Source organism: Bombina bombina, chromosome 6 (assembly GCF_027579735.1).
Source record: "Bombina bombina isolate aBomBom1 chromosome 6, aBomBom1.pri, whole genome shotgun sequence".
NCBI lineage: Eukaryota > Metazoa > Chordata > Amphibia > Anura > Bombinatoridae > Bombina > Bombina bombina.
Window position 1 is genome coordinate 804,970,381 of NC_069504.1, and position 24,788 is coordinate 804,995,168.

The 24,788-nt window shown below is 39.8% G+C and overlaps 1 protein-coding gene across 1 annotated transcript in view; it reads right to left on the minus strand.

Moving 5' to 3' along the window:
- Positions 1–24,788, minus strand: part of POLD2 (DNA polymerase delta 2, accessory subunit) — a 51,392-nt gene that overhangs the window by 8,571 nt on the left and 18,033 nt on the right. Inside the window, exons 6-9 of the mRNA XM_053718139.1 lie at positions 8,590–8,670; positions 8,164–8,321; positions 7,957–8,084; positions 404–505 (exon numbers count right to left, since the gene is read on the minus strand). Of these exons, the coding sequence (XP_053574114.1) occupies positions 404–505; positions 7,957–8,084; positions 8,164–8,321; positions 8,590–8,670 (469 nt within the window). The remainder of the gene's footprint in view (positions 1–403; positions 506–7,956; positions 8,085–8,163; positions 8,322–8,589; positions 8,671–24,788) is intronic.

Sequence of the window (24,788 nt, forward strand, 5' to 3'; positions counted from 1 at the left end):
GGATTTTTATATCAGTATCTGTGCATATTCTTCTTGAAAGTAGTGTCTATTTAATGCAGTTATATGAAAATTGGTGTATACTGTCCCTTTAAAAAACATATAACCGTGTACTCTTTATAGCAGAACACAGATTACACCCAGGTTCTACAGTGCTCACAAATATACACACAATACATTAACCCATACTGTCCTTTCTTTATTTAGATATCAGACAACTATTTAGCTTAGGATAAGGACATATCACATTCAAATAAACAAATTAGCAGAATATAATATCATCATCATCATCCCAATTTCAAATATAAAGTATTTATATAATAATAATAATAATAATAATAATAATAATAATAATACCATAAAAAGTAAAAAAAAAATTGCATACACACACACAGGCAAATCTCACCTTTGACTTCTTTACAGCTGAAAGCTGGAGTACTTCCACAAAAATAAACATGCGGACAATTTTGCATGATAAACGGGTCTGACTTGTGGAAAGGGTAACATCCTTAGAAGAAAAAAAAAAGGGAAACAATGTGAGGATGTTTAAAGAATGTATTTGTGTTATTTTATATTTATTTTTCATCTGATAATTTTGTCACTATTTTTAAACCGGATTAATCCTACGTGTCAAAAGGTAGTCTACTAGCAGATTTGGGTTCTAAGCGTTTTAAAGGTTTTTTTTAATTTTTTTATTTTTTGGAAAAAAAATTTAACACTTTTTTTTTTCCAGATCCCCAAAACTTACACTGAAAGGTTAGGCGATTACCTTTCCAACGGTGGGTCTTGGGGGTCTGTAGCTGCTTAGATGCCTGAGATACAGGCTTCTAAGCAGCATGCCCCCCTGCTCCTATACTTAACATTGTTAAGTATAAATAAAGTTGTGCGTGACATCACCGCGCATAACGTTAAGCCTCGGTGATGCCTGTCCCTATGCAGGCCCGATCGCCAGGGTAGGAGCCCCCAGATCTCCCTCAAGGTGGGAGAGTGCTAGCGACGGCTCTGAGCCGTCGTTAGCACCAGAGTGGGAAACTCTGCGACGGCTCAGAGCCGTCGTTAGCATTCAAGGGGTTAAAAATGTGTTTGTGTGCAAACAAATATGATAAAAATGCAGATCTAATAACTAAATATACACACATATGTGGGAGGTGCACCCAATTAAATTCTGAGAATTCCGCTCAGGACAGGGTGTACATCCAATACACCCTGTAAGTGCAGACTATTTCCAGGTTTTCTATGATTATTTTACATTTTTTCCTGTAAAAACATTAAAGGGATAATAAACCCATTTTTTTCTTCTTTCACTATTCAGATAGAGCATGCAATTTTAATAAACTTTCAAATTTACTCCTGTTATCAATTTTTTCTTTGTTCTCTTTAGCCACCAATCAGCAAGCGTTACCCAGGTGCTGAACCAAAAATGGTCGGGCTATAAGCGTACATTCTTGCTTTTCAAATAAAGATACAGAGAGAACGAAGAAAAAATCATAATAGGAGTAAAATATAAAAGTTGCTTAAAATGCTATGTCATATCAGACTTGTAGTATTTTGTCATTTTTCCACTAATAGAACTATTGACATTGTCCTTTTTAAACCAGTAAGCATTAAATATGGATAGAAAATTGAAATAAGCATTTTTGCCATATTTCCATTAGCAAAACTGCCTCCAATAAAAGTTAATTTTCTGCGGCATATGCACATATCCTATGATGTATTGCTTCTGAAGACATCATTTTGTTTCAAAAGCCACTTCTGACTCTAAGGGGTTTGAATACTAAAAAACAAAAATAACTTACCAGAAGCATTTTGCAAATGGGAGTATATCGCAAAAATGCTTATATTTAAAAAACAAACCCCCCCCCCCCCCAAATAATAAGATTAAACTGTTTTAATTAAAGGAACAAAATATTCAAAAGAAATATTCATGGAGTGCATTTCAGCTTTGAATAGAAAAGTCAGTATCACAAAATGCTTTTCAATTTTAACTATAATGTGCATTTAAAAGCCTAGCCAAGTATCTGATGTATGTCAGTTACTATTAATTTCTCTTGTAAGGTGTATCCAGTCCACGGATCATCCATTACTTGTGGGATATTCTCCTTCCCAACAGGAAGTTGCAAGAGGACACCCACAGCAGAGCTGTCCATATAGCTCCTCCCCTAACTGCCATATCCAGTCATTCTCTTGCAACTCTCGACAAGCATGGAAGTAGTAAGAGAGAAGTGGTGTTTTTACTTCAATCAAAAGTTTGTTATTTTAAATGGTACCGGAGTTGTACTATTTTTGTCCCAGGCAGAAAAAGAAGAATCTGCCTGTGATCTCTATGATCTTAGCAGGTTGTAACTAAGATCCATTGCTGTTCTCACACATAACTGAAGAGAGGTAACTTCAGCTGGGGAATGGCGTGCAGGTTATCCTGCTATGAGGTATGTGCAGTTAATTTTTTTTTCTAGAGATGTAAATGCTAGAAAATGCTGCCGATACCAGATTTATGTAAGGTAAGCCTGAATACAGTGATTTAATAGCGACTGGTATCATGCTTACTTGCAGAGGTAATACTCTTATAGAATTTCAATATAAAACGTTTGCTGGTATGTTTAAACGTTTTTATATATGCTTTGGGGATAAAACTTTATTGGGGCCTAGTTTTTTTCCACATGGCTGGCTTAAATTTGCCTAGAAACAGTTTCCTTAGGCTTTCCACTGTTTAGACATGAGTGGGAGGGGCCTAATTTAGCGCTTCATTGCGCAGTAACTTTTACAGACTGAGACATCCAGCTTTCCTCCAGGAGTCTCCTGAATGCTATAGGACCTCTCTAAAGGGCTCTTAGGCTTTCCAAAGTCGTTTGTTTGGGAAGGTAGGGCCACAGCAGGCTGTGGCAGTTTGTTGTGACTGTTAAAAACGTCTATATCGTTTTTTTGATCCGTTTTTTGAACTAAGGGGTTAATCATCCATTTGCAAGTGGGTGCAATGCTCTGTTAGCCTATTATACACATTGTAAAAATTTTGTTTAATTTACTGCTTTTTTTCACTGTTTTTCAAATTCTGACCTTTTTTATTTTTCTTAAAGGCACAGTACCGTTTTTATTTTTTGCTTGTTAACTTGATTTAAAGTGTTTTCCAAGCTTGCTGGTCTCATTGCTAGTCTGTTTAAACATGTCTGACATAGAGGAAACTCCTTGTTCATTATGTTTAGAAGCAATGGTGGAACCCCCTCTTAGAATGTGTACCAAATGTACTGATTTCACTTTAAGCAATAAAGACCATATTCTGTCTTTAAAAAATTTATCACCAGAGGAATCTGACGAGGGGGAAGTTATGCCGACTAACTCGCCCCACGTGTCAAGCCCTTTGACTCCCGCTCAAGGGATTCACGCTCAAATGGCTCCAAGTACATCTAGGGCGCCCATGGCGTTTACTTTACAAGACATGGCGGCAGTCATGGATAATACACTGTCAGCGGTATTATCCAGACTACCTGGGTTTCGAGGAAAGCGAGATAGCTCTGGAGTTAGAAGAAATACAGAGCATACTGACGGTTTTGTAGCTATGTCTGATACTCCCTCACAATATACAGAAGCTGAGGAAGGAGAGCTTTCTTTCTGTGGGTGATGTTTCTGACTCAGGGAAGAGGATTCAACCTGATTCTAATATTTCTACATTTAAATTTAAGCTTGAACACCTCCGTGTATTGCTCAGGGAGGTTTTAGCTGCTCTGAATGACTGATATAATTGCAGTGCCAGAAAAATTGTGTAGATTGGACAAATACTATGCAGTGCCTGTGTGCACTGATGTTTTTCCAATACCTAAAAGGTTTACAGAAATTATTACTAAGGAATGGGATAGACCAGGTGTGCCGTTCTCTCCCCCTCCTATTTTTAAGAAAATGTTTCCAATAGATGCCACCACACGGGACTTATGGCAGACAGTCCCTAAGGTGGAGGGAGCAGTTTCTACCCTAGCTAAGCGTACTACTATCCCTGTCGAGGACAGTTGTGCTTTCTCAGATCCAATGGATAAAAAGTTAGAGGGTTACCTTAAGAAAATGTTTATTCAACAAGGTTTTATTCTACAGCCCCTTGCATGCATTGCCCCAGTCACTGCGGCTTTCTGGTTTGAGTCTCTGGAAGAGGCTTTAAAGGTAGAGACTCCATTGGATGACATACTTGACAAGCTTAGAGCACTTAAGCTAGCCAATTCTTTTGTTTCTGATGCCATTGTTCATTTGACTAACGGATAAAAATTCTGGTTTTGCTATTCAGGCGCGCAGGGCGCTATGGCTTAAATCATGGTCAGCTGACGTCACTTCCAAATCTAAGCTGCTTAACATTCCCTTCAAGGGGCAAACCCTATTCAGGCCTGGTTTGAAGGAGATCATTTCTGATATCATTGGAGGAAAAGGTCATGCCCTTCCTCAAGATAGGTCCAAATCAAGGACCAAACAGACCAATTTTTGTGCCTTTTCGAAACTTCAAGGAACTTTTGCCCAGTCCAAGCAGGTCTGGAGACCTAACCAGACCTGGAACAAACGGATCTAGTAGGAGGCAGACTTTCGCTCTTCGCCCAGACTTGGGCAAGAGATGTCCAGGATCCCTGGGCGTTGGAAATTGTATCCCAGGGATATCTTCTGGACTTCAAAGCTTCTCCTCCAAAAGGTAGATTTCACCTTTCACAATTATCTGCAAACCAGATAAAGAGAGAGGCATTTTTACACTGTGTTCAAGACCTCCTAGTTATGGGAGTGATCCACCCAGTTCCAAAGGAGGAACAGGGACAAGGATTCTATTCAAATCTGTTTGTGGTTCCCAAAAAAGAGGGAACCTTCAGACCAATCTTAGATCTCAAGATCTTAAACAAATTTCTCAGGGTCCCATCATTCAAGATGGAGACTATTCGTACCATCCTGCCTATGATCCAGGAGGGTCAATACATGACTACAGTGGATTTAAAGGATGCTTATCTTCACATTCCGATACACAAAGATCATAATCGGTTTCTCAGGTTTGCCTTCCTCGACAGGCATTACCAGTTTGTAGCTCTTCCTTTTGGGTTAGCTACAGCCCCAAGAATCTTTACGAAGGTTCTGGGGTCACTTCTGGCGGTCCTAAGCCGCAGGGCATAGCAGTAGCCCCTTATTTAGATGACATTCTGATACAGGCGTCAAATTTCCAAATTGCCAAGTCTCACACGGACATAGTTCTGGCATTTCTGAGATCGCATGGGTGGAAAGTGAACGAAGAAAAGAGTTCTCTATCCCCTCTCACAAGAGTCTCCTTTCTGGGAACTCTAATAGATTCTGTAGAAATGAGGATTTACCTGACGGAGTCCAGGTTATCTAAACTTCTAAATTCCTGCCGTGTTCTTTATTCCACTTCTCGCCCTTCGGTGGCTCAGTGTATGGAAGTAATCGGCTTAATGGTAGCAGCAATAGACATAGTGCAGTTTGCCCGTCTACATCTCAGACCGCTGCAACTCTGCATGCTCAGTCAGTGGAATGGGGATTACACAGATTTGTCCCCTCTACTAAATCTGGATCAAGAGACCAGGGATTCTCTTCTCTGGTGGCTCTCTCGGGTCCATCTGTCCAAAGGTATCACCTTTCGCAGGCCAGATTGGACAATAGTAACGACAGATGCCAGCCTTCTGGGCTGGGGGGCAGTCTGGAATTCCCTGAAGGCTCAGGGATCATGGACTCAGGAGGAGGCCCTCCTCCCAATAAAAATTCTGGAACTAAGAGCGATATTCAATGCTCTTCAAGCTTGGCCTCAGCTAGCGACAATGAGGTTCATCAGATTTCAGTCGGACAACATCACGACTGTGGCTTACATCAACCATCAGGGGGGAACAAGGAGTTCCCTAGCGATGTGGGAAGTTTCAAAGATAATTCGTTGGGCAGAGATTCACTCTTGCCACCTATCAGCTATCCATATCCCAGGTGTAGAGAACTGGGAAGCGGATTTTCTAAGTCGACAGACTTTTCATCCGGGGGAGTGGGAACTCCATCAGGAGGTATTTGCACAATTGGTTCTACGTTGGGGCGAACCAGAACTGATCTCATGGCGTCTCCCAGAACGCCAAACTTCCTTGTTACGGATCCAGGTCCAGGGACCCCAAGGCAACGCTGATAGATGCTCTAGCAGCGCCTTGGTCCTTCAACCTGGCTTATGTGTTTCCACCGTTTCCTCTGCTCCCTCGTCTGATTGCCAAAATCAAGCAGGAGAGAGCATCGGTGATCTTGATAGCGCCTGCGTGGCCACGCAGGACTTGGTGTGCAGACCTGGTGGACATGTCATCCCTTCCACCTTGGACTCTGCCTCTGAGACAGGACCTTCTACTTCAGGGTCCTTTCAACCATCCAAATCTAATTTCTCTGAGACTGACTGCCTGGAGATTGAACGCTTGATTTTATCAAGGCGTGGCTTCTCCGAGTCAGTTATTGATACCTTAATTCAGGCACGAAAGCCTGTCACCAGGAAAATCTATCATAATATATGGCGTAAATATCTTTATTGGTGTGAATCCAAGGGTTACTCATGGAGTAAAGTCAGGATTCCCAAGATATTATCCTTTCTCCAAGAAGGATTGGAGAAAGGATTGTCAGCTAGTTCCTTAAAGGGACAGATTTCTGCTCTGTCTATTCTTTTGCACAAGCGTCTGGCGGATGTTCCAGACGTTCAGGCATTTTGTCAGGCTTTAGTTAGAATCAAGCCTGTGTTTAAACCTGTTGCTCCACCATGGAGTTTGAATTTGGTTCTTAAGGTTCTTCAGGGGGTTCCGTTTGAACCTCTTCATTCCATAGATATCAAAATTTTATCTTGGAAAGTTCTATTTTTGGTAGACATTTCCTCGGCTCGTAGAGTTTCCGAGTTATCTGCCTTACAATGTGATTCCCCTTATCTGATCTTCCATGCAGATAAGGTAGTTTTGCGTACCAAACCTGGGTTTTTACCTAAGGTGGTATCTAATAAGAATATTAATCAGGAGATTGTTGTTCCGTCATTGTGTCCTAATCCTTCTTCAAAGAAGGAACGTCTATTACACAATCTTGACGTGGTTCGTACTTTAAAGTATTATTTACAAGCTACTAAAGATTTTCGTCAAACATCTGCTTTGTTTGTTGTCTACTCTGGACAGAGGAGAGGCCAAAAGGCTTCGGCAACTTCTCTTTCTTTTTGGCTAAGGAGTATAATACGCTTAGCTTATGAGACTGCTGGCCAGCAGCCTCCTGAAAGGATTACAGCTCATTCTACTAGAGCTGTGGCTTCCACATGGGCCTTTAAAAATGAGGCTTCTGTTGAACAGATTTGCAAGGCGGCGACTTGGTCTTCGCTTCATACCTTCTCAAAATTCTATAAATTTGATACTTTTGCTTCTTCGGAGGCTATTTTTGGGAGAAAGGTTTTACAGGCAGTGGTACCTTCCGTTTAAGTACCTGCCTTGTCCCTCCCTTCATCCGTGTACTTTAGCTTTGGTATCCCACAAGTAATGGATGATCCGTGGACTGGATACACCTTACAAGAGAAAACATAATTTATGCTTACCTGATAAATTTATTTCTCTTGTGGTGTATCCAGTCCACGGCCCGCCCTGTCATTTTAAGGCAGGTATTTTTTAACTTTAAACTACAGTCACCACTGCACCCTATGGTTTCTCCTTTCTCTTGCTTGTCTTCGGTCGAATGACTGGATATGGCAGTTAGGGGAGGAGCTATATGGACAGCTCTGCTGTGGGTGTCCTCTTGCAACTTCCTGTTGGGAAGGAGAATATCCCACAAGTAATGGATGATCCGTGGACTGGATACACCACAAGATAAATAAATTTATCAGGTAAGCATAAATTATGTTTTTTAGCTCTCATGTGTAATTGAATTTTTACTTTTTAAATACCACTAGCCATAAATTTGCTTTAAAACAAACAAAAAAAAAAAAACTGAATGGAATCCAAACCATTCACTTACCAAGAGTGTCTGGGGCAGTGGGACACAAGTGTCCAACTTGTAGTGTCCACTCCAAAATCTCTAAGTAGTCCTGCATGCTACTGTACTTGAAGATATCGCTTACATTCTGCCCAGATGTCCCAAGGAATCTGGAAAACATAATTGTGTGAGGGGGAGACACAAACAGTTTATAAATAGAAGCTATACAGTGCTGGTTGAGGAAAGTACCTGACTCCATCAATCTCTGCCTCATATGGGTTTGTAACAAGCTGCAGGGTAGCATATGGTGAAGACTGTGGAAACATACAGCGGTGAAGGGGCTGCTGGGGCAATGTGTAGTTTGTTGGATCAAAAGCCCCGGGCATAACGTCCACATAAACAGAACCCTGCAGAAGAAAAAGTGAGAGTATCCAGAATGTTGTTCCCAACTAGACAAAGGTTATCATGCGTAAACAACCTATAGATTCCATTTATAAAAGGGATCCACCCCAACAGATTTTTATGCAGATACTGGTTTCATCTACGTATACGTACCCACCCGGACTCCTCCAGAAATGCTAAATTATCACTGAATTATTCTGCATGATAATAGTTAACCTTGGAGCTAGTTTACTAAAAAAACTAAGTTGAAAAATATATACAAGGAAAACTCACACTCAGCTGGAGTAGGATTTCATCCAGCATCTTTACAGCCTCCACACTGGCAGCTTGGGTCTTCTTGCTAAGGTATTTCGCCTGGAAAAGTCAGAAATAAAAAATGTGAAATACCTGAATATAAAACTTACTGCTGAGCTAAGACAACATACATGAATAAAAAAATACATAGCATGTTGAAAGGAACAGTGTCCATTTCCTTAAAGTGAATGTACATTTTAATGAATAAGTGCCAGGTTTTTAAAAACACTATTAAAAATAGGGGCACTTTCATTCATTAAAATATACATTAAAGCGTTAAACAAAAAAAAACAAAAAAACTTAGCACAGCAATAAAACAACCGGCTTCCTCCAATCACTGTGTGGCCTCACGAGCTGGATGCCTATGGGGTGCAGGCCATGATTGGAGGAATCCGGTTTCGTCATTGCTATGCTAAGTACAGCAGGAGATGCGGGTGCAGGATCACCGGTCTGGGTTTCCTAAAGAAAAAGGTAAGTTTAAAAAAAAAAAAAAAACCTCATTGGTATAGTGTTAAAATGATCAGTGACTAGATGTGCTTGAACAGTGCCCAAATCTCAGCTCCCATGCCATATACAAGGGCATGCAACCCCTAATCTGAAAGAAGGGAGTCAGTTCTTTTCAAATACCCCAGTACATTTGGTAGACTAAGGCCCTATTGATCCCACTGTTGAAAAACGAGGGACAAAACACCCCCTCCTTTTAAAAAGTAAATGCTTGACAATCTAAGATGCAGGTAATCACAGTACACCTCCTCTCCACTGCTTCTTTACTTAGAGGGTATGATCAGCCTCAATTGTAGGACAGGAATTCCTTATTTTGAATAAGTGGTTCCATGCCCCTCTAATTTGCAGGTGGTCATATCAGGTACTATGGTCTTGGCAGTGAGTGTGTGTGTGTGTGTGTGGGGGGGGTGTTAAGAGTGCTGATCAACCTTATAAGCAACACAGAGGGGAATGATGTGATGTAATTTTAAAATAAGGAACTCTATCTGGTTACAATAATGGATCTCAAACCCTTAATAACAGGAGATTTATCTAAAAATGGCCTTTACCAACCTACACTAAATGAGGGGTCACGCGCTTAGGGAGCTTTCTACGGCAATAGTGATCACTACAAAGAACAATATCCCCCTCTTTTGCACCCCTTCCCCACAATACATAGTGGGACATGAGATCCCGTATTTAAAAAAGCAGCAATTCTACACTTTCAAACAAGTGGCCTAGTATTATATTGTCATGACCATGACAAGTACCTAATATTTCTCCTATGCTGTGTGCTGATTCTAAAGACAAAAATGATCACCTCACACCATATGCATATCTCAGAAGTAAACTTATTTGAAAAAGGAGGGGGAGCCCCAACATGCAAATAAGGATTCTGATGTCCTTGTAGTAATCACTTGGAAGCTCCCTGTTTCTCTGAACTAATAAAAACGGAAAATTACACTACAGTAGTTTCAGAACACCTCTATTTTCTTTCATGTAATTGGCAAGAGTCCATGAGCTAGTGACATATGGGATATACAATCCTACCAGGAGGGGCAAAGTTTCCCAAACCTCAAAATGCCTATAAATACACCCCTCACCACACCCACAATTTAGTTTTACAAACTTTGCCTCCTATGGAGGTGGTGAAGTAAGTTTGTGCTAAGATTTCTACGTTGATATGCGCTTCTCAGCATTGTTGAAGCCCGATTCCTCTCAGACGCAAGTTCGTCATTTCCGGCGTCATACTTGACGCCGAGACCTTTCACACGGTTGCGTCATTAGTAACGCGAGTGTGTCATTTCCGGTTATTTTTTGGCGCCAAAAAAGTTTAGTTACGTTGTGCGTCATACTTGGCGCCAAACTTTTCATTATTTCAATACCCCATTGATGTTTGCCTCTTGATTTTTTCAATATCAGAGGGCTATGCTATTTGCATTTTTTTCCCATTCCTGAAACTGTCATATAAGGAAATAGATAATTTTGCTTTATATGTTGTTTTTTCTCTTACATTTTGCAAGATGTCTTACTTTGATCCTGCCTCAGAAGCTTCTGCTGGAACATTACTGCCCGACATCGGTTCTACCAAAGCTAAGTCATTAGTTATAAAATTGTAGAAATTATATCGCTGAATGTCATTTGTAATAGTTGTTTTGATAAACTTTTACATGCAGATAATGTGTCCATCAGTAATAGTACATTGCCAGTTGCAGTTTCCTTCAACTTCTAATGTGCATAATATACCTGTAAATTTTAAAGAATTTATTTCTGATGCTATTCTGAAGGCTTTGTCTGCATTTTCACCTTCAAATAAATGTAATCGGTCTTTTTAAAACTTCTCATTTAGTTGATGAAATTTTAAATGACCAACAATATGATAATGTATCCTCTTCTGATAAGGATCTATCTTATTCAGTAGATCCTCCTCAGACATTGACACTGACGAATCTACTTATTTATTTAAAATTTGAGTACATGCGTTCTTTATTAAATGAAGTGTTAATTTCTTTGAATATTGAGGTAACCAGTCCTCTTGACGTTCAGTCTAATAAACGTTTTAATGCTGTTTTTAAACCTGCTGTGGTTTCTCCAGGGTTTTTTCCTATTCCTGAGGCTATTTCTGATATGATTTCTAAGGAATGGAATAAGACAGGTACTACTTTTTATTCCTTCTTCAAGGTTTAAAAATTGTATCCTTTGCCAGCAAAATCTATAGAGTTTTGGGAAAAGATCCCCAAAGTTGATGGGGCTATTTCTACTCTTGCTAAACGTACCACTATTCCTATGGAAGATAGTACTTCCTTTAAGGATCCTTTAGATAAGAAGCTTGAATCTTATCTAAGGAAGGCCTATTTATATTCAGGTCATCTTCTCAGACCTGCAATTTCTTTGGCTGATGTTGGTGGCATCAACTTTCTGGTTGGAGAATTTAGCGCAACATGAATTGGATTCTGACATATCTAGCATTCTTCACTTACTGCAACATGCTTATCATTTTATTTGTGATGTTAGATCCATGTCTTTAGCTATATTAGCTAGAAGAGCTTTGTGACTTAAATCTTGGAATGCTGATATGACATCTAAATCTAGATTACTATCTCTTTCTTTCCAAGGTAATAATTTATTTGGTTTTCAGTTGGATTCTATTATTTAAACTGTTACTGGGGGAAAGGGAGTTTTTTCTGCCTCAGGATAAAAACCTAAGGGTAAATCTAAGGCTTCTAACCGTTTTCGTTCCTTTCGTCAGAATAAGGAACAAAAACTCAATCCTCCCCACAAGGAATCTGCCTCCAATTGGAAGCCTTCCTCAAATTGGAATAAATCCAAGCCTTTTAGGAAACCAAAGTCAGCCCCTAAGTCCGCATGAAGGTGCGGTCCTCATTCCAGCTCAGCTGGTAGGGGGCAGATTAAGGTTTTTCAAGGATATTTGGATAAATTCTGTTCAAAATCAATGGATTCAGAGCATTGTCTCTCTAGGCTATCGAATAGGATTCAGAGTAAGACCTCCTGTGAGAAGATTTTTTCTCTCATGTATCCCAGTAGATCCAGTAAAAGCTCAGGCTTTCCTGAAGTATGTTTCAGACCTGGAGTCTTCAGGGGTAATCATGCCAGTTCCTCTTCTGGAACAAGGTTTGGGGTTTTATTCAAATCTATTTCATTGTCCCAAAGAAGGAAAATTTATTCAGACCAGTTTTTGGATCGGAAAATTTTGAATCATTATGTAACAGTACCAACTTTCAAGTTGGTGACTATAAGGACTATTCTGCTTTTTGTTCAGCGAGGACATTATATGTCCACAATAGACTTGCAGGATGCATACCTTCATATTCCGATTCATCCAGAACATTATCAGTTTCTGAGATTCTCTTTTCTAGACAAGCATTACCAATTTGTTGCTCTTCCATTTGGCCTAGCAACCGCTTCAAGAATCTTTTCAAGGGTTCTGGGTGTCCTACTCTCTGTAATCAGAGAACAGGGTATTGCGGTGTTTCCTTATTTGGACGTTATCTTGGTACTAGCTCAGTCTTTACGTACTGCAGAATCTCACACTATTCAACGAGTGTTTCTTTGGAAACATGGTTGGAGGATCAATTTACCAAAAAGTTTCTTGATTCCTCAGACAAGGGTCACCTTTTTAGGCTTCCAGATAGAGACAGAGTCATGGACACTGAATCTAACAGACAAGAGACGTTTAAAATTGGTTGCAGCCTGCCAGCACCTTCTGTCTCAGTCATTCCCTTCAGTGGCTATGTGCATGGAAGTTTTTAGGTCTCAAGACTGCAGCATCGGACGCGATCCCCTTTGCTCGTTTTCACATGAGACCTCTTCAGCTTTGTATGCTGAATCAATGGTGCAGGGATTATACAAAGATATCACAATTAATATCCTTAATTCCCAATATACGACACTCTCTGACATGGTGGATAGATCACCATCGTTTAGTTCAAGGGGCTTCTTTTGTTCGTCCAACCTGGACTGTGATCACAACAGATGCAAGTCTTTCAGGTTGGGGAGCTGTTTGAGGATCTCTGACAGCACAAGGAATTTGGAAATTTCAAGAGGCGAAATTTCCAATAAATATTTTAGAACTCTGTGCAATTCTCAGAACTCTTCAGTTTTGGCCTCTGTTAAAGAGAGAACCGTTCATTTATTTTCAGACAGACATTTTCACATCAGTGGCATATGTCAATCATCAGGGTGGGACTCACAGTCCCCACGCTATGAAGAAGTATCTCGAATACTTGTTTGGGCGGAATCCAGCTCCTGTCTAATCTCTGAGGTGCATATCCCAGGTGTAGACATTTGGGAAGCGGATTATCTCAGCCGCCAGACTTTACATCCAGGGGAGTGGTCTCTCCATCCAGATGTTTTTTCTCAGATTTTTCAGATATGGGGTCTTCCAGAGATAGATCTCATGGCCTCTCATCTAAATAAGAAACTTCCCACATACCTATCCATGGATGTTCAGGCGGAAGCAGTGGATGCGCTGATACTTTCTTGGCGTTTTCATCCTGCTTATATCTTCCCGCCTCTAGTTCTCCTTCCAAGAGTGATTTCCAAAAATCATCATGGAACAATCATTTGTGTTGCTGGTAGCGCCAGCATGGCCCCACAGGTTTTGGTATGCGGAACTGGTTCGGATGTCCAGTTGCCCGCCTTGGCCACTTCCGTTACGGCCAGACCTACTATCTCAAGGTCCTTTTTTCCCATCAGGTTCTCAAATCATTAAATTTGAAGGTATGGAAATTGAACGCTTAGTACTAAGTCATAGAGGTTTCTCTGACTCAGTGATTGATGCTATGTTTCAAGCTCGTAAATCAGTCTCTAGGAAGATTTATTATAGAGTTTGGAAGACTTACATTTCATGGTGTTCTTCTCATAAATTCTCCTGGCATTCTTTTAGAATTCCTAGAATTTTTCAGTTTCTTCAGGATGGTTTGGATAAGGTTTTGTCTGCAAGTTCCTTGAAAAGGACAAATCTCCGCTCTTTCTGTTTTATTTCACAGAAAGATTGCTATACTTTCTGATATACACTGTTTTGTACAGGCTTTAGTTCGTATTAAGCCTGTCATTAAATCAATTTCTCCCCCTTGGAGTCTTAATTTGGTTCTGAAGGCTTTACAGGCTTCTCCAGTTGAGCCTATGCATTCTTTGGACATTTAACTACTTTCTTGGAAAGTGTTGTTCTTTTTGGCTATCTCTTCTGCTAGAAGAGTTTCTGAGCTATCTGCTCTTTCTTGTGAATCTTTCTGATTTTTCATCAGGATAAGGCGGTTTTGCAGACTTCATTTGAATTTTTACCTCAGGTCGTGAATTCTAACATTAGTAGAGAAATTGTTGTCTCTTCCTTGTGTCCTAATCCTAGGAATCCTTTGGAAAGATCCTTACATTCTTTGGATGTGGTGAGAGCTTTGAAATATTATGTTAAAGCTTTTTGTTTCATTAAGCTTATTTGGAGTCGGGTCAAGCCCCGCCTCAGAGATTTATAACTCATTCTACTAGATCAGTCTCCACTTCGTGGGCTTTTAAGAATGAAGCTTCAGTTGATCAGATTTGCAAAGCAGCAACTTGGTCCTCTTTGCATACATTTACTAAATTCTACCGTTTTTATGTATTTGCTTCTTCGGAAGCAGTTTTTGGTAGAAAAGTTCTTCAGGCAGCTGTTTCAGTTTGATTCTTCTGCTTCTGATTTAAGTTTTTTTTCTTTCAAAAATGAAAATAAACTATTTTTTTGGGTTGTGGATTAATTTTTTCAGCGGTATATGGCTGTTTTTATTTTATTCCCTCCCTCTTTAGTGACTCTTGAGTGGAAGACTCCACATCTTGGGTATTGATATCCCATATGTCACTAGCTCATGGACTCTTGCCAATTACATGAAAGAAAACATAATTTATGTAAGAACTTACCTGATAAATTCATTTCTTTCATGTAATTAGCAAGAGTCCATGAGCTAGTGACGTATGGGATACACACTCCCACCAGGAGGGGCAAAGTTTCCCAAACCCCAAAATGCCCACAAATACACCCCTCACCACACCCACAAATCAGTTTTACAAACTTTGCCTCCCATGGAGGTGGTGAAGTAAGTTTGTGCTAGATTCTACGTTGATATGCGCTTCGCAGCAGGCTGGAGCCCGGTTTTCCTCTCAGTGTGCAGTGAATGTCAGAGGGATGTGAAGAGAGTATTGCCTATTTGAATTCAATGGTCTCCTTCTACGGGATCTATTTCATAGGTTCTCTGTTATCGGTCGTAGAGATTCATCTTTTACCTCCCTTTTCAGATCGACGATATACTCTTATATACCATTACCTCTACTGATTCTCGTTTCAGTACTGGTTTGGCTTTGTACTACATGTAGAGGAGTGTCCTGGGGTAAGTCTTATTTTTTGTGACACTCTAAGCTATGGTTGGGCACTTTTATATAAAGTTCTAAATATATGTGTTTAAACATTTATTTGCCTTGATTCAGGATTATCAATATTCCTTATTTCAGACAGCCAGTTTCATTATTTGGGATAATGCATATGAATAAATCATTTTTTCTTACCTTAAAAATTGACTTTTTTTTTTTTTTTTTTTGGGGGGACTTCCGGGCAGCGGCCATCTTAGGTCGCATATTTTGAGCTGCTCCTATCTCCTGAGAATTTTTATTAAAATAACCTACAATACTGGGAACCAAGAGGGATCTGGACCTCAGAGCCGAATATATATCAGAAGCCTGCTTAGTTTGAGCCCTTTATTGTTGTACCACGCAGCCCCAATATACCGGGATCTATTTTGAGGCCTCCGCCTCCACTAACCCCCCCGGCAGGAGATTGGGAACCCCTGCTGTATCGCAGTCTTTGGAATAAGCTGCAATCTCCCGACTAAGCATGGAAGAGATCTATGTGGCAATACAGACTTGGATGTCTGATTTTGAAGATATGATGTGCGCTAAATTGGACTGCCTCAGTTACTCCATGAGACGCACTCATGAGCAGATGGGGATAACTGAGTCTCACGAAAGGCCTCAAACAAATGGAAGAATCGGAGGCTATACAAGTAAAAGAGATCCCAACCTCAAATATTTGTGCACAGCGGCATACCGGCTTTTTATTTTTTGCTCCGGACCCTCCCGGGGGAGGTGCAGACAAGGAGAAGATACCAGGGAGCAAGAGAGAGGTGAACGCAGAACACTTCCAATTTTGTGGTAATGTGCTGGAGGACTGGGACCCGCATGCTGCTACAGATATGCAGGTCAGTGTGAAGCAGGGACCCTGTGCAAGCCCCCTGTCTGCTCTGGTCCCTAACCGGGGAGATGCGGCCGGCTCTCTGGTGGGGGATAGCAGCGGGAAGTCATTGCTCTGCTGGGGCCCTGGATTGCCAGCGGGTCTCAGAGTCAGACCGGTGTCAGATACCCCTTGGAGTGCGGTGAGACCTTGCAGACCTCCGGGCAGTCTCTACAATAGGCAAGGTGTGGGCTAGGTTGCCGGAACGCCTCATGGAGGATTACAGATTTGGTGCCCTCATAAGACTTTGCTATTAAGATATCCTGGTCAAATTAAGTATCTACAAGGACTCATGGACTGGAAATATGAAACTGTTATACTGTCCCCACTATTAGTTAGGTCACCTATTTATAAACCTAAACTATGCTTGAGAGACATTTTCAGTGACATTTTCAACATAGATCATAAGTTAGGCATTCACAAAAATCTTAGGTGCGCCCCATTGCAGTGAATTATCTTATGCATAGCGCCTGACAGCCAATTAGGTAGTTCTTACGGTAGATTGCTTGTGCTATTAATTTTACTGCTTATTTGTTTAGGCTATATGTGAGCTCAAATTATACAAACATGACCATTAACATGTATTTTTTCAAATAGTTTTGTGTCATAATGAATGGAGCTTAGCGATATTATGTTGTGCTCTGTGAAGGGGCGCACATTTACATATATGTTCAGTTGGTTTTCTCTTTTTTTTAATTTGTGTTTGACTATAGTACCTGAACATTACCTAAAGTGGAATAGCCTAACTTGCTATTTTTTGAACTTATATTTTACCTCAAGGCGGTATCAACTGATACATGTACCTAGATATACACACAAAGTCAGTTACTATTACCATAATATAGAGGATATACCTCTATGATGCTATTATCTATGTAGAGGTTAGATTTATACCCTTTCTGCTGTTATTTACTTGTAGGGGCTAAGGGTCCAAGAGTGGCCCTATCATCTGAATAATCCTCCCATGTTTTAAATAACTAATATCAAGGGTCCAAAAGTGGCCTTAGTAAGCTCAGGAGGTGGAAACTGAGGGTCTGCCTTATATGCCCTTTGAATTTATATACCCACGTAGATATTGTTGTGTAATGGGGAGCAAGTATTTCAAGTTTTTAGAACAAAGTATATGCAACTCACAATACTAATTCTCTTGTTCTTTGAATGTTCTGATGTAACTGTATGGAACCAGTGATGTTATAGGTTTGAAGCATTTGCTAGCAGGTTTTAGTATTTTACTTAATTTACTCCGTAATTTGAGGCTTACACAAACCTTTAGTAACCTTTAGGGTTTCTGGAGATTGTTATGTCACTTACTTAAAGATCCTGCTAAACACTCCAGGGACTAACACTAGCCTGCAAAATGTTTATTTAGGCTAATGAAGCTAGACTTACAATCAGATATATTATTGAAGGTGTTGTACCTGTCCTGTTTTCATGCACTTAACTTATTGAGTTCATGTTTTTTAGAACAAAGCATATGTAATTCACAATACTAATTTTTTTTTGTTCTTTGAATGTTCTGCTATAACTGTATGAAACCAGTGATGTTATATGTTTGATGCACTTGCTTGCAGGTTTCAGTATTTTATTTAATTTACTTTATAATTTAAGGCTTACACAAGCCTATAGTAACCTTTAGGATATCTGGAGATTGTTATGTCACTTAGTCAAAGATCCTGCTGAATACTCCAAGGACTAACACAAGCCCGCAAATTGTTTTATTTTGGCTATTGAAGCTAGGCTTACAATCAGATATATTGTTGAAAGTGCTGTACCTGTCCTATTTTCATGCACTTAAGTAAAACTGAGGTAATGCTCATGGCTAGATGGTATATGCTTGGATTGAGCTAAGTCCAGATTCTCCAGTTATTAAGACATGCTTGTTTAATGCACCTTGTAAAACGTAATGTTTGCCATATGGGCATGTTGCCATGATAAAGCTGTAAGAAGTTTCTATTTTTTGTTTGACATCTTACCTCAATAAAAACTATTTGGAAAAAAAAATTAAAAAAAAAATTGACTTTTTCCCTGTGGGCTGTTAGGCTCGCGGGGGCTGAAAATGCTTCATTTTATTGCGTCATTCTTGGCGCAGACTTTTTGGCGCAAAAAAATTCTTGTCATTTCCGGCGTCATGCTTGTCGCCGGAAGTTGTTTGTGTTTGCGTCATTTTTCTGACGTTTTGCGCCAAAAATGTCGGTGACACCGGATGTGGCGTCATTCTTGGCTCCACCTTTTTTTCACATTATTTAAGTCTCATTTTTTATTTGCTTCTGGTTGCTAGAGGCTTGTTCATTGGCATTTTTTCCCATTCCTAAAACTGTCTTTTAAGGAATTTGATAGATTTTGCTTTATATGTTTTTTCTCTTACATATTGCATGATGTCTCAGATTGACCCTGGATCAGAAGCTACTTCTGAAAAAACGCTGCCTGATGCTGGTTCCACCAAAGTTAAGTGTATTTGCTGTAAACTTGTGGTAACTGTTCCTCCGGCTGTAGTTTGTGATGAATGTCATGATAAACTTGCTAATGCAGATAGTATTTCCATTAGTAATATTCCATTACCTGTTGCTGTTCCATCAACATCTAATACTCAGGATGTTACTGTTAATATAAGAGATTTTGTTTCTAAATCTATTAGGAAGGCTATGTCTGTTATTCCTCCTTCCAGTAAACGTAAAAGGTCTTTTAAAACTTCACATTTTTCAGATGAATTTTTAAATGAACATCATCATTCTGATTTGTCTGTTTCTGATGATGATTTTTCTGGTTCAGAGGATTCTGTCTCAGATATTGACACTGATAAATCTTCATATTTATTTAAAATGGAATTTATTCGTTCTTTACTTAAAGAAGTTTTAATCGCATTAGAGATGGAGGAATCTAGTCCTCTTGATACTAAATCTACTAAGCGTTTAAATTCGTTTTTTAAACCTCCTTTAGTTATTCCGGAAGTTTTTCCTGTCCCCGATGCTATTTCTGAAGTAATTTCTAGGGAATGGAATAATCTGGGTAATTCTTTTACTCCTTCTAAAAGGTTTAAGAAATTGTATCCTGTGCCATCTGACAGATTAGAGTTTTGGGACAAAATCCCTAAAGTTGATGGGGCTATCTCTACTCTTGCTAAACGTACTACTATTCCTACGGCAGATAGTACTTCCTTTAAGGATCCTTTAGATAGGAAGATTGAATCCTTTCTAAGGAAAGCTTATTTATGTTCAGGTAATCTTCTTAGGCCTGCTATTTCTTTGGCTGATGTTGCGGCAGCTTCCATTTTTTGGTTGGAGGCTTTGGCACAACAAGTGTCAGATCATAATTCTCATAGCATTGTTAAACTTCTTCAACATGCTAATAACTTTATTTGTGATGCCATCTTTGATATCATTAGAGTTGATGTCAGGTATATGTCTTTAGCTATTTTAGCTAGAAGAGCTTTATGGCTTAAAACTTGGAATGCAGATATGTCTTCTAAGTCAACTTTGCTTTCCCTTTCTTTCCAAGGTAATAAATTGTTTGGTTCCCAGTTGGATTCTATTATTTCAACTGTTACTGGGGGGAAAGGGACTTTTTTACCTCAGGATAAAAAATCTAAAGGTAAATATAGGGCTGCTAATCGTTTTCGTTCCTTTAGTCAGAATAAGGAACAAAAGCCTGATCCTTCCCCTAAGGGAACGGTTTCTGTTTGGAAACCATCTCCAGTCTGGAATAAATCCAAGCCTTTCAGAAAGCCAAAGCCAGCTCCCAAGTCCTCATGAAGGTGCGGCCCTCATTCCAGCACAGCTGGTAGGGGGCAGATTACGTTTTTTCAAAGAAATTTGGATCAATTCGATTCAGTCTTTGGATTCAGAACATTGTTTCACAAGGGTACAGAATAGGTTTCAAGGTAAGGCCTCCTGCAAGAATATTTGTTCTTTCTCGCATTCCAATAAACCCAGTGAAGGCTCAAGCATTTCTGAAATGTGTTTCAGATCTAGAGTTGGCTGGAGTAATTGTGCCAGTTCCAGTTCTGGAACAGGGGCTGGGGTTTTACTAAATTCTTTTCATTGTACCAAAGGAGAATTCCTTCAGACCAGTTCTGGATTTAAAAATATTGAATCGTTATGTAAGGATACCAACATTCAAAATGGTAACTATAAGGACTATTCTGCCTTTTGTTCAGCAAGGGCATTATATGTCCACAATAGATTTACAAGATGCATATCTGCATATTCCGATTCATCCAGATCACTTTCAGTTTCTAAGATTCTCTTTTCTAGACAAGCATTACCAGTTTGTGGCTCTGCCGTTCGGCCTAGCAACAGCTCCAAGGATTTTTTCAAAGGTTCTCGGTAGGGATGCACCGAAATTTCGGCCGCAGAAAGTTTCGGCTGAAAATGGCATTGTTGGCTATTTTTCGTTTTTCGTTTTTTTTGCCTGTTATTTTCGGTAAAATTATTGTGTAGCCTGTTTCAAATTTGATGCTAGCCTAGAGCTGCTGTTTAAGTTTATTACTTGACTTACTGTTCTGCATATAATGAGTTTTCTAGGACTATACTTTATTTGTTTAATTGGTAAAAAAAAAACAACTGTTAAATATGATTCTGTTACATAGAACTAAATGAAGAATAATACAGTATATTGATATTTATAATTGTTTTAAGTAGGGATGCACCAAAATTTTGGTCGCAGAAACATTTTGGCCAAAAATGGCATTTTTTGACTGTTTTTTTTTTTTCTTGGTAAAATTATTGTGTAGCATATTATTGTTTTAAGATATTTTTGTCCAATTTTAGTGTGTTACTTTCAATAAAAGTGTGGGCTTTTTTTATTGGCTCTAATTATGCAAAAAAAAAAAAAAATTAATTTGAAAAAATACATTTTCGGTATCCGTTTCGGTTTTCGGCCAAGTGCATCCCGGATTTTCGGATTCGGTTCCGGTCCAGAATTTCCATTTCGGTGCATCACTAGTTCTCGGTGCCCTTCTATCTGTAATCAGAGAACAGGGAATTGTGGTATTTCCTTATTTGGACGATATCTTGCTACTTGCTCAGTCTTCACATTTAGCAGAATTTCATACGAATCGACTTGTGTCGTTTCTTCAAGAACATGGTTGGAGGATCAATTTACCAAAGAGTTCATTGATTCCTCAGACAAGGGTAACCTTTTTAGGTTTCCAAATAGATTCAGTGTCCATGACTTTGTCTCGGACAAGAGACGTCTGAAATTGGTTTCAGCTTGTCGAAACCTTCAGTCTCAATCATTCCCTTCGGTAGCCTTATGCATGGACATTCTAGGTCTTATGACTGCTGCATCGGACGCGATCCCCTTTGCTCGTTTTCACATGCGACCTCTTCAGCTTTGTATGCTGAACCAGTGGTGCAGGGATTATACGAAGATATCACAGTTAATATCTTTAAATCCGATTGTACGACACTCTCTGACATGGTGGACAGATCACCATCGTTTAGTTCAAGGGGCTTCTTTTGTTCTTCCAACCTGGACTGTGATTTCAACAGATGCGAGTCTGACAGGTTGGGGAGCTGTATGGGGGTCTCTGACAGCGCAGGGGGTTTGGGAATCTCAGGAGGCGAGATTACCAATCAACATTTTGGAACTCCGTGCGATTTTCAGAGCTCTTCAGTTGTGGCCTCTTCTGAAGAGAGAATCGTTCATTTGTTTTCAGACTGACAATGTCACAACCGTGGCATATGTCAATCATCAAGGGGGGACTCACAGTCCTCTGGCTATGAAAGAAGTATCTCGGATACTTGTATGGGCGGAATCCAGCTCCTGTCTAATTTCTGCGGTTCACATCCCAGGTATAGACAATTGGGAAGCAGATTATCTCAGTCGCCAGATGTTACATCCGGGCGAATGGTCTCTTCACCCAGAGGTATTTCTTCAGATTGTTCAAATCTGGGGTCTTCCAGAAATAGATCTGATGGCCTCTCATCTAAACAAGAAACTTCCCAGGTATCTGTCCAGATCCAGGGATCCTCAGGCGGAGGCAGTGGATGCATTGTCACTTCCTTGGAAGTATCATCCTGCCTATATCTTTCCACCTCTAGTTCTTCTTCCAAGAGTGATCTCCAAGATTCTAAAAGAGCGTTCGTTTGTTCTGCTGGTGGCTCCAGCATGGCCTCACAGGTTTTGGTATGCGGATCTTGTTCGGATGGCTACTTGCCAACCTTGGACTCTTCCATTAAGACCAGACCTTCTATCTCAAGGTCCTTTTTTCCATCAGGATCTCAAATCATTAAATTTGAAGGTATGGAGATTGAACGCTTGATTCTCAGTCATAGAGGTTTCTCTGACTCCGTAATTAATACTATGTTACAGGCTCGTAAATCTGTGTCTAGGAAGATATATTACAGAGTCTGGAAGACTTACATTTCTTGGTGTTCTTCTCATAAATTCTCTTGGCATTCTTTTAGAATTCCTAGAAGTTTACAGTTTCTTCAGGATGGTCTGGATAAAGGTTTGTCTGCAAGTTCTTTGAAAGGACAAATTTCTGCTCTTTCTGTGCTGTTTCACAGAAAGATTGCTAATCTTCCTGATATTCATTGTTTTGTACAGGCTTTAGTTTGTATAAAACCTGTCATTAAGTCAATCTCTCCTCCTTGGAGTTTGAATTTGGTTCTGGGGGCTTTACAAGCTCCTCCGTTTGAACCTATGCATTCTCTGGATATTAAATTACTTTCTTGGAAAGTGTTGTTCCTTTTGGCCATCTCTTCTGCTAGAAGAGTTTCAGAGTTATCTGATTTTTCATCAGGATAAGGCGGTGTTGCGGACTTCATTTAAATTTTTACCTAAAGTTGTGAATTCTAACAACATTAGTAGAGAAATTGTGGTTCCTTCATTGTGTCCTAATCCTAAGAATTCTAAGGAAAGATCGTTACATTCTTTGGATGTAGTTAGAGCTTTGAAATATTATGTTGAAGCTACTAAAGATTTCCGAAAGACTTCTAGTCTATTTGTTATCTTTTCCGGTTCCAGGAAAGGTCAGAAGGCCTCTGCCATTTCTTTGGCGTCTTGGTTCAAGTCTTTGATTCATCATACTTATGTCGAGTCGGGTAGAACTCCGCCTCAAAGGATTACAGCTCATTCTACTAGGTCAGTTTCTACTTCCTGGGCGTTTAGGAATGAAGCTTCGGTTGATCAGATTTGCAAAGCAGCAACTTGGTCTTCTTTGCATACTTTTACTAAATTCTACCATTTTGATGTGTTTTCTTCTTCTGAAGCAGTTTTTGGTAGAAAAGTACTTCAGGCAGCTGTTTCAGTTTGATTCTTCTGCTTATAATTTCAGTTTTTTTCATTATAAGATTAAAACTTTTTGATTTGGGTTGTGGATTATTTTTTCAGCGGAATTGGCTGCCTTTATTTTATCCCTCCCTCTCTAGTGACTCTTGCATGGAAGTTCCACATCTTGGGTATTTATTATCCCATACGTCACTAGCTCATGGACTCTTGCTAATTACATGAAAGAAAACATAATTTATGTAAGAACTTACCTGATAAATTCATTTCTTTCATATTAGCAAGAGTCCATGAGGCCCACCCTTTTTTGTGGTGGTTATGATTTTTTTGTATAAAGCACAATTATTCCAATTCCTTATTTTTTTATACTTTCGCACTTTTTTCTTATCACCCCACTTCTTGGCTATTCGTTAAACTGATTTGTGGGTGTGGTGAGGGGTGTATTTGTGGGCATTTTGGGGTTTGGGAAACTTTGCCCCTCCTGGTGGGAGTGTGTATCCCATACGTCACTAGCTCATGGACTCTTGCTAATATGAAAGAAATGAATTTATCAGGTAAGTTCTTACATAAATTATGCTTTATTTCATATTGGCAAGAGTCCATGAGGCCCACCCTTTTTATGGTGGTTATGATTTTTTTGTATAAAGCACAATTATTTCCAAATTTCCTTTGTTGATGCTTTCTACTCCTTTCTTTATCACCCCACTGCTTGGCTATTCGTTAAACTGAATTGTGGGTGTGGTGAGGGGTGTATTTATAGGCATTTTGAGGTTTGGGAAACTTTGCCCCTCCTGGTAGGATTGTATATCCCATATGTCACTAGCTCATGGACTCTTGCCAATATGAAAGAAATGAATTTATCAGGTAAGTTCTTACATAAATTATGTTTTTCTAGTTTTTAGTAAAAAAAAAAAAAAAAAAAGGGGGATGCAGTTTAGTGTCTTAACCCTTTCAGTGCTAACGACGGCTCTGAGCCGTCGCAGAGTTTCCCACTCAGGTGCTAACGAAGGCTCAGTCGTCACTAGCACTCTCCCACCTTGAGGGAGATCTGGGGGCTCCCACCCGCTCCTACCCCGGCAATCGGGCCTGTGTAGTGACAGGCATCCCGGGGCTTCACGTTATGCGCGGTGACGTCACGTGCAATGATGTGATGACGTCATTGCCCAACTTTATTTAAAAAATACAATGTTAA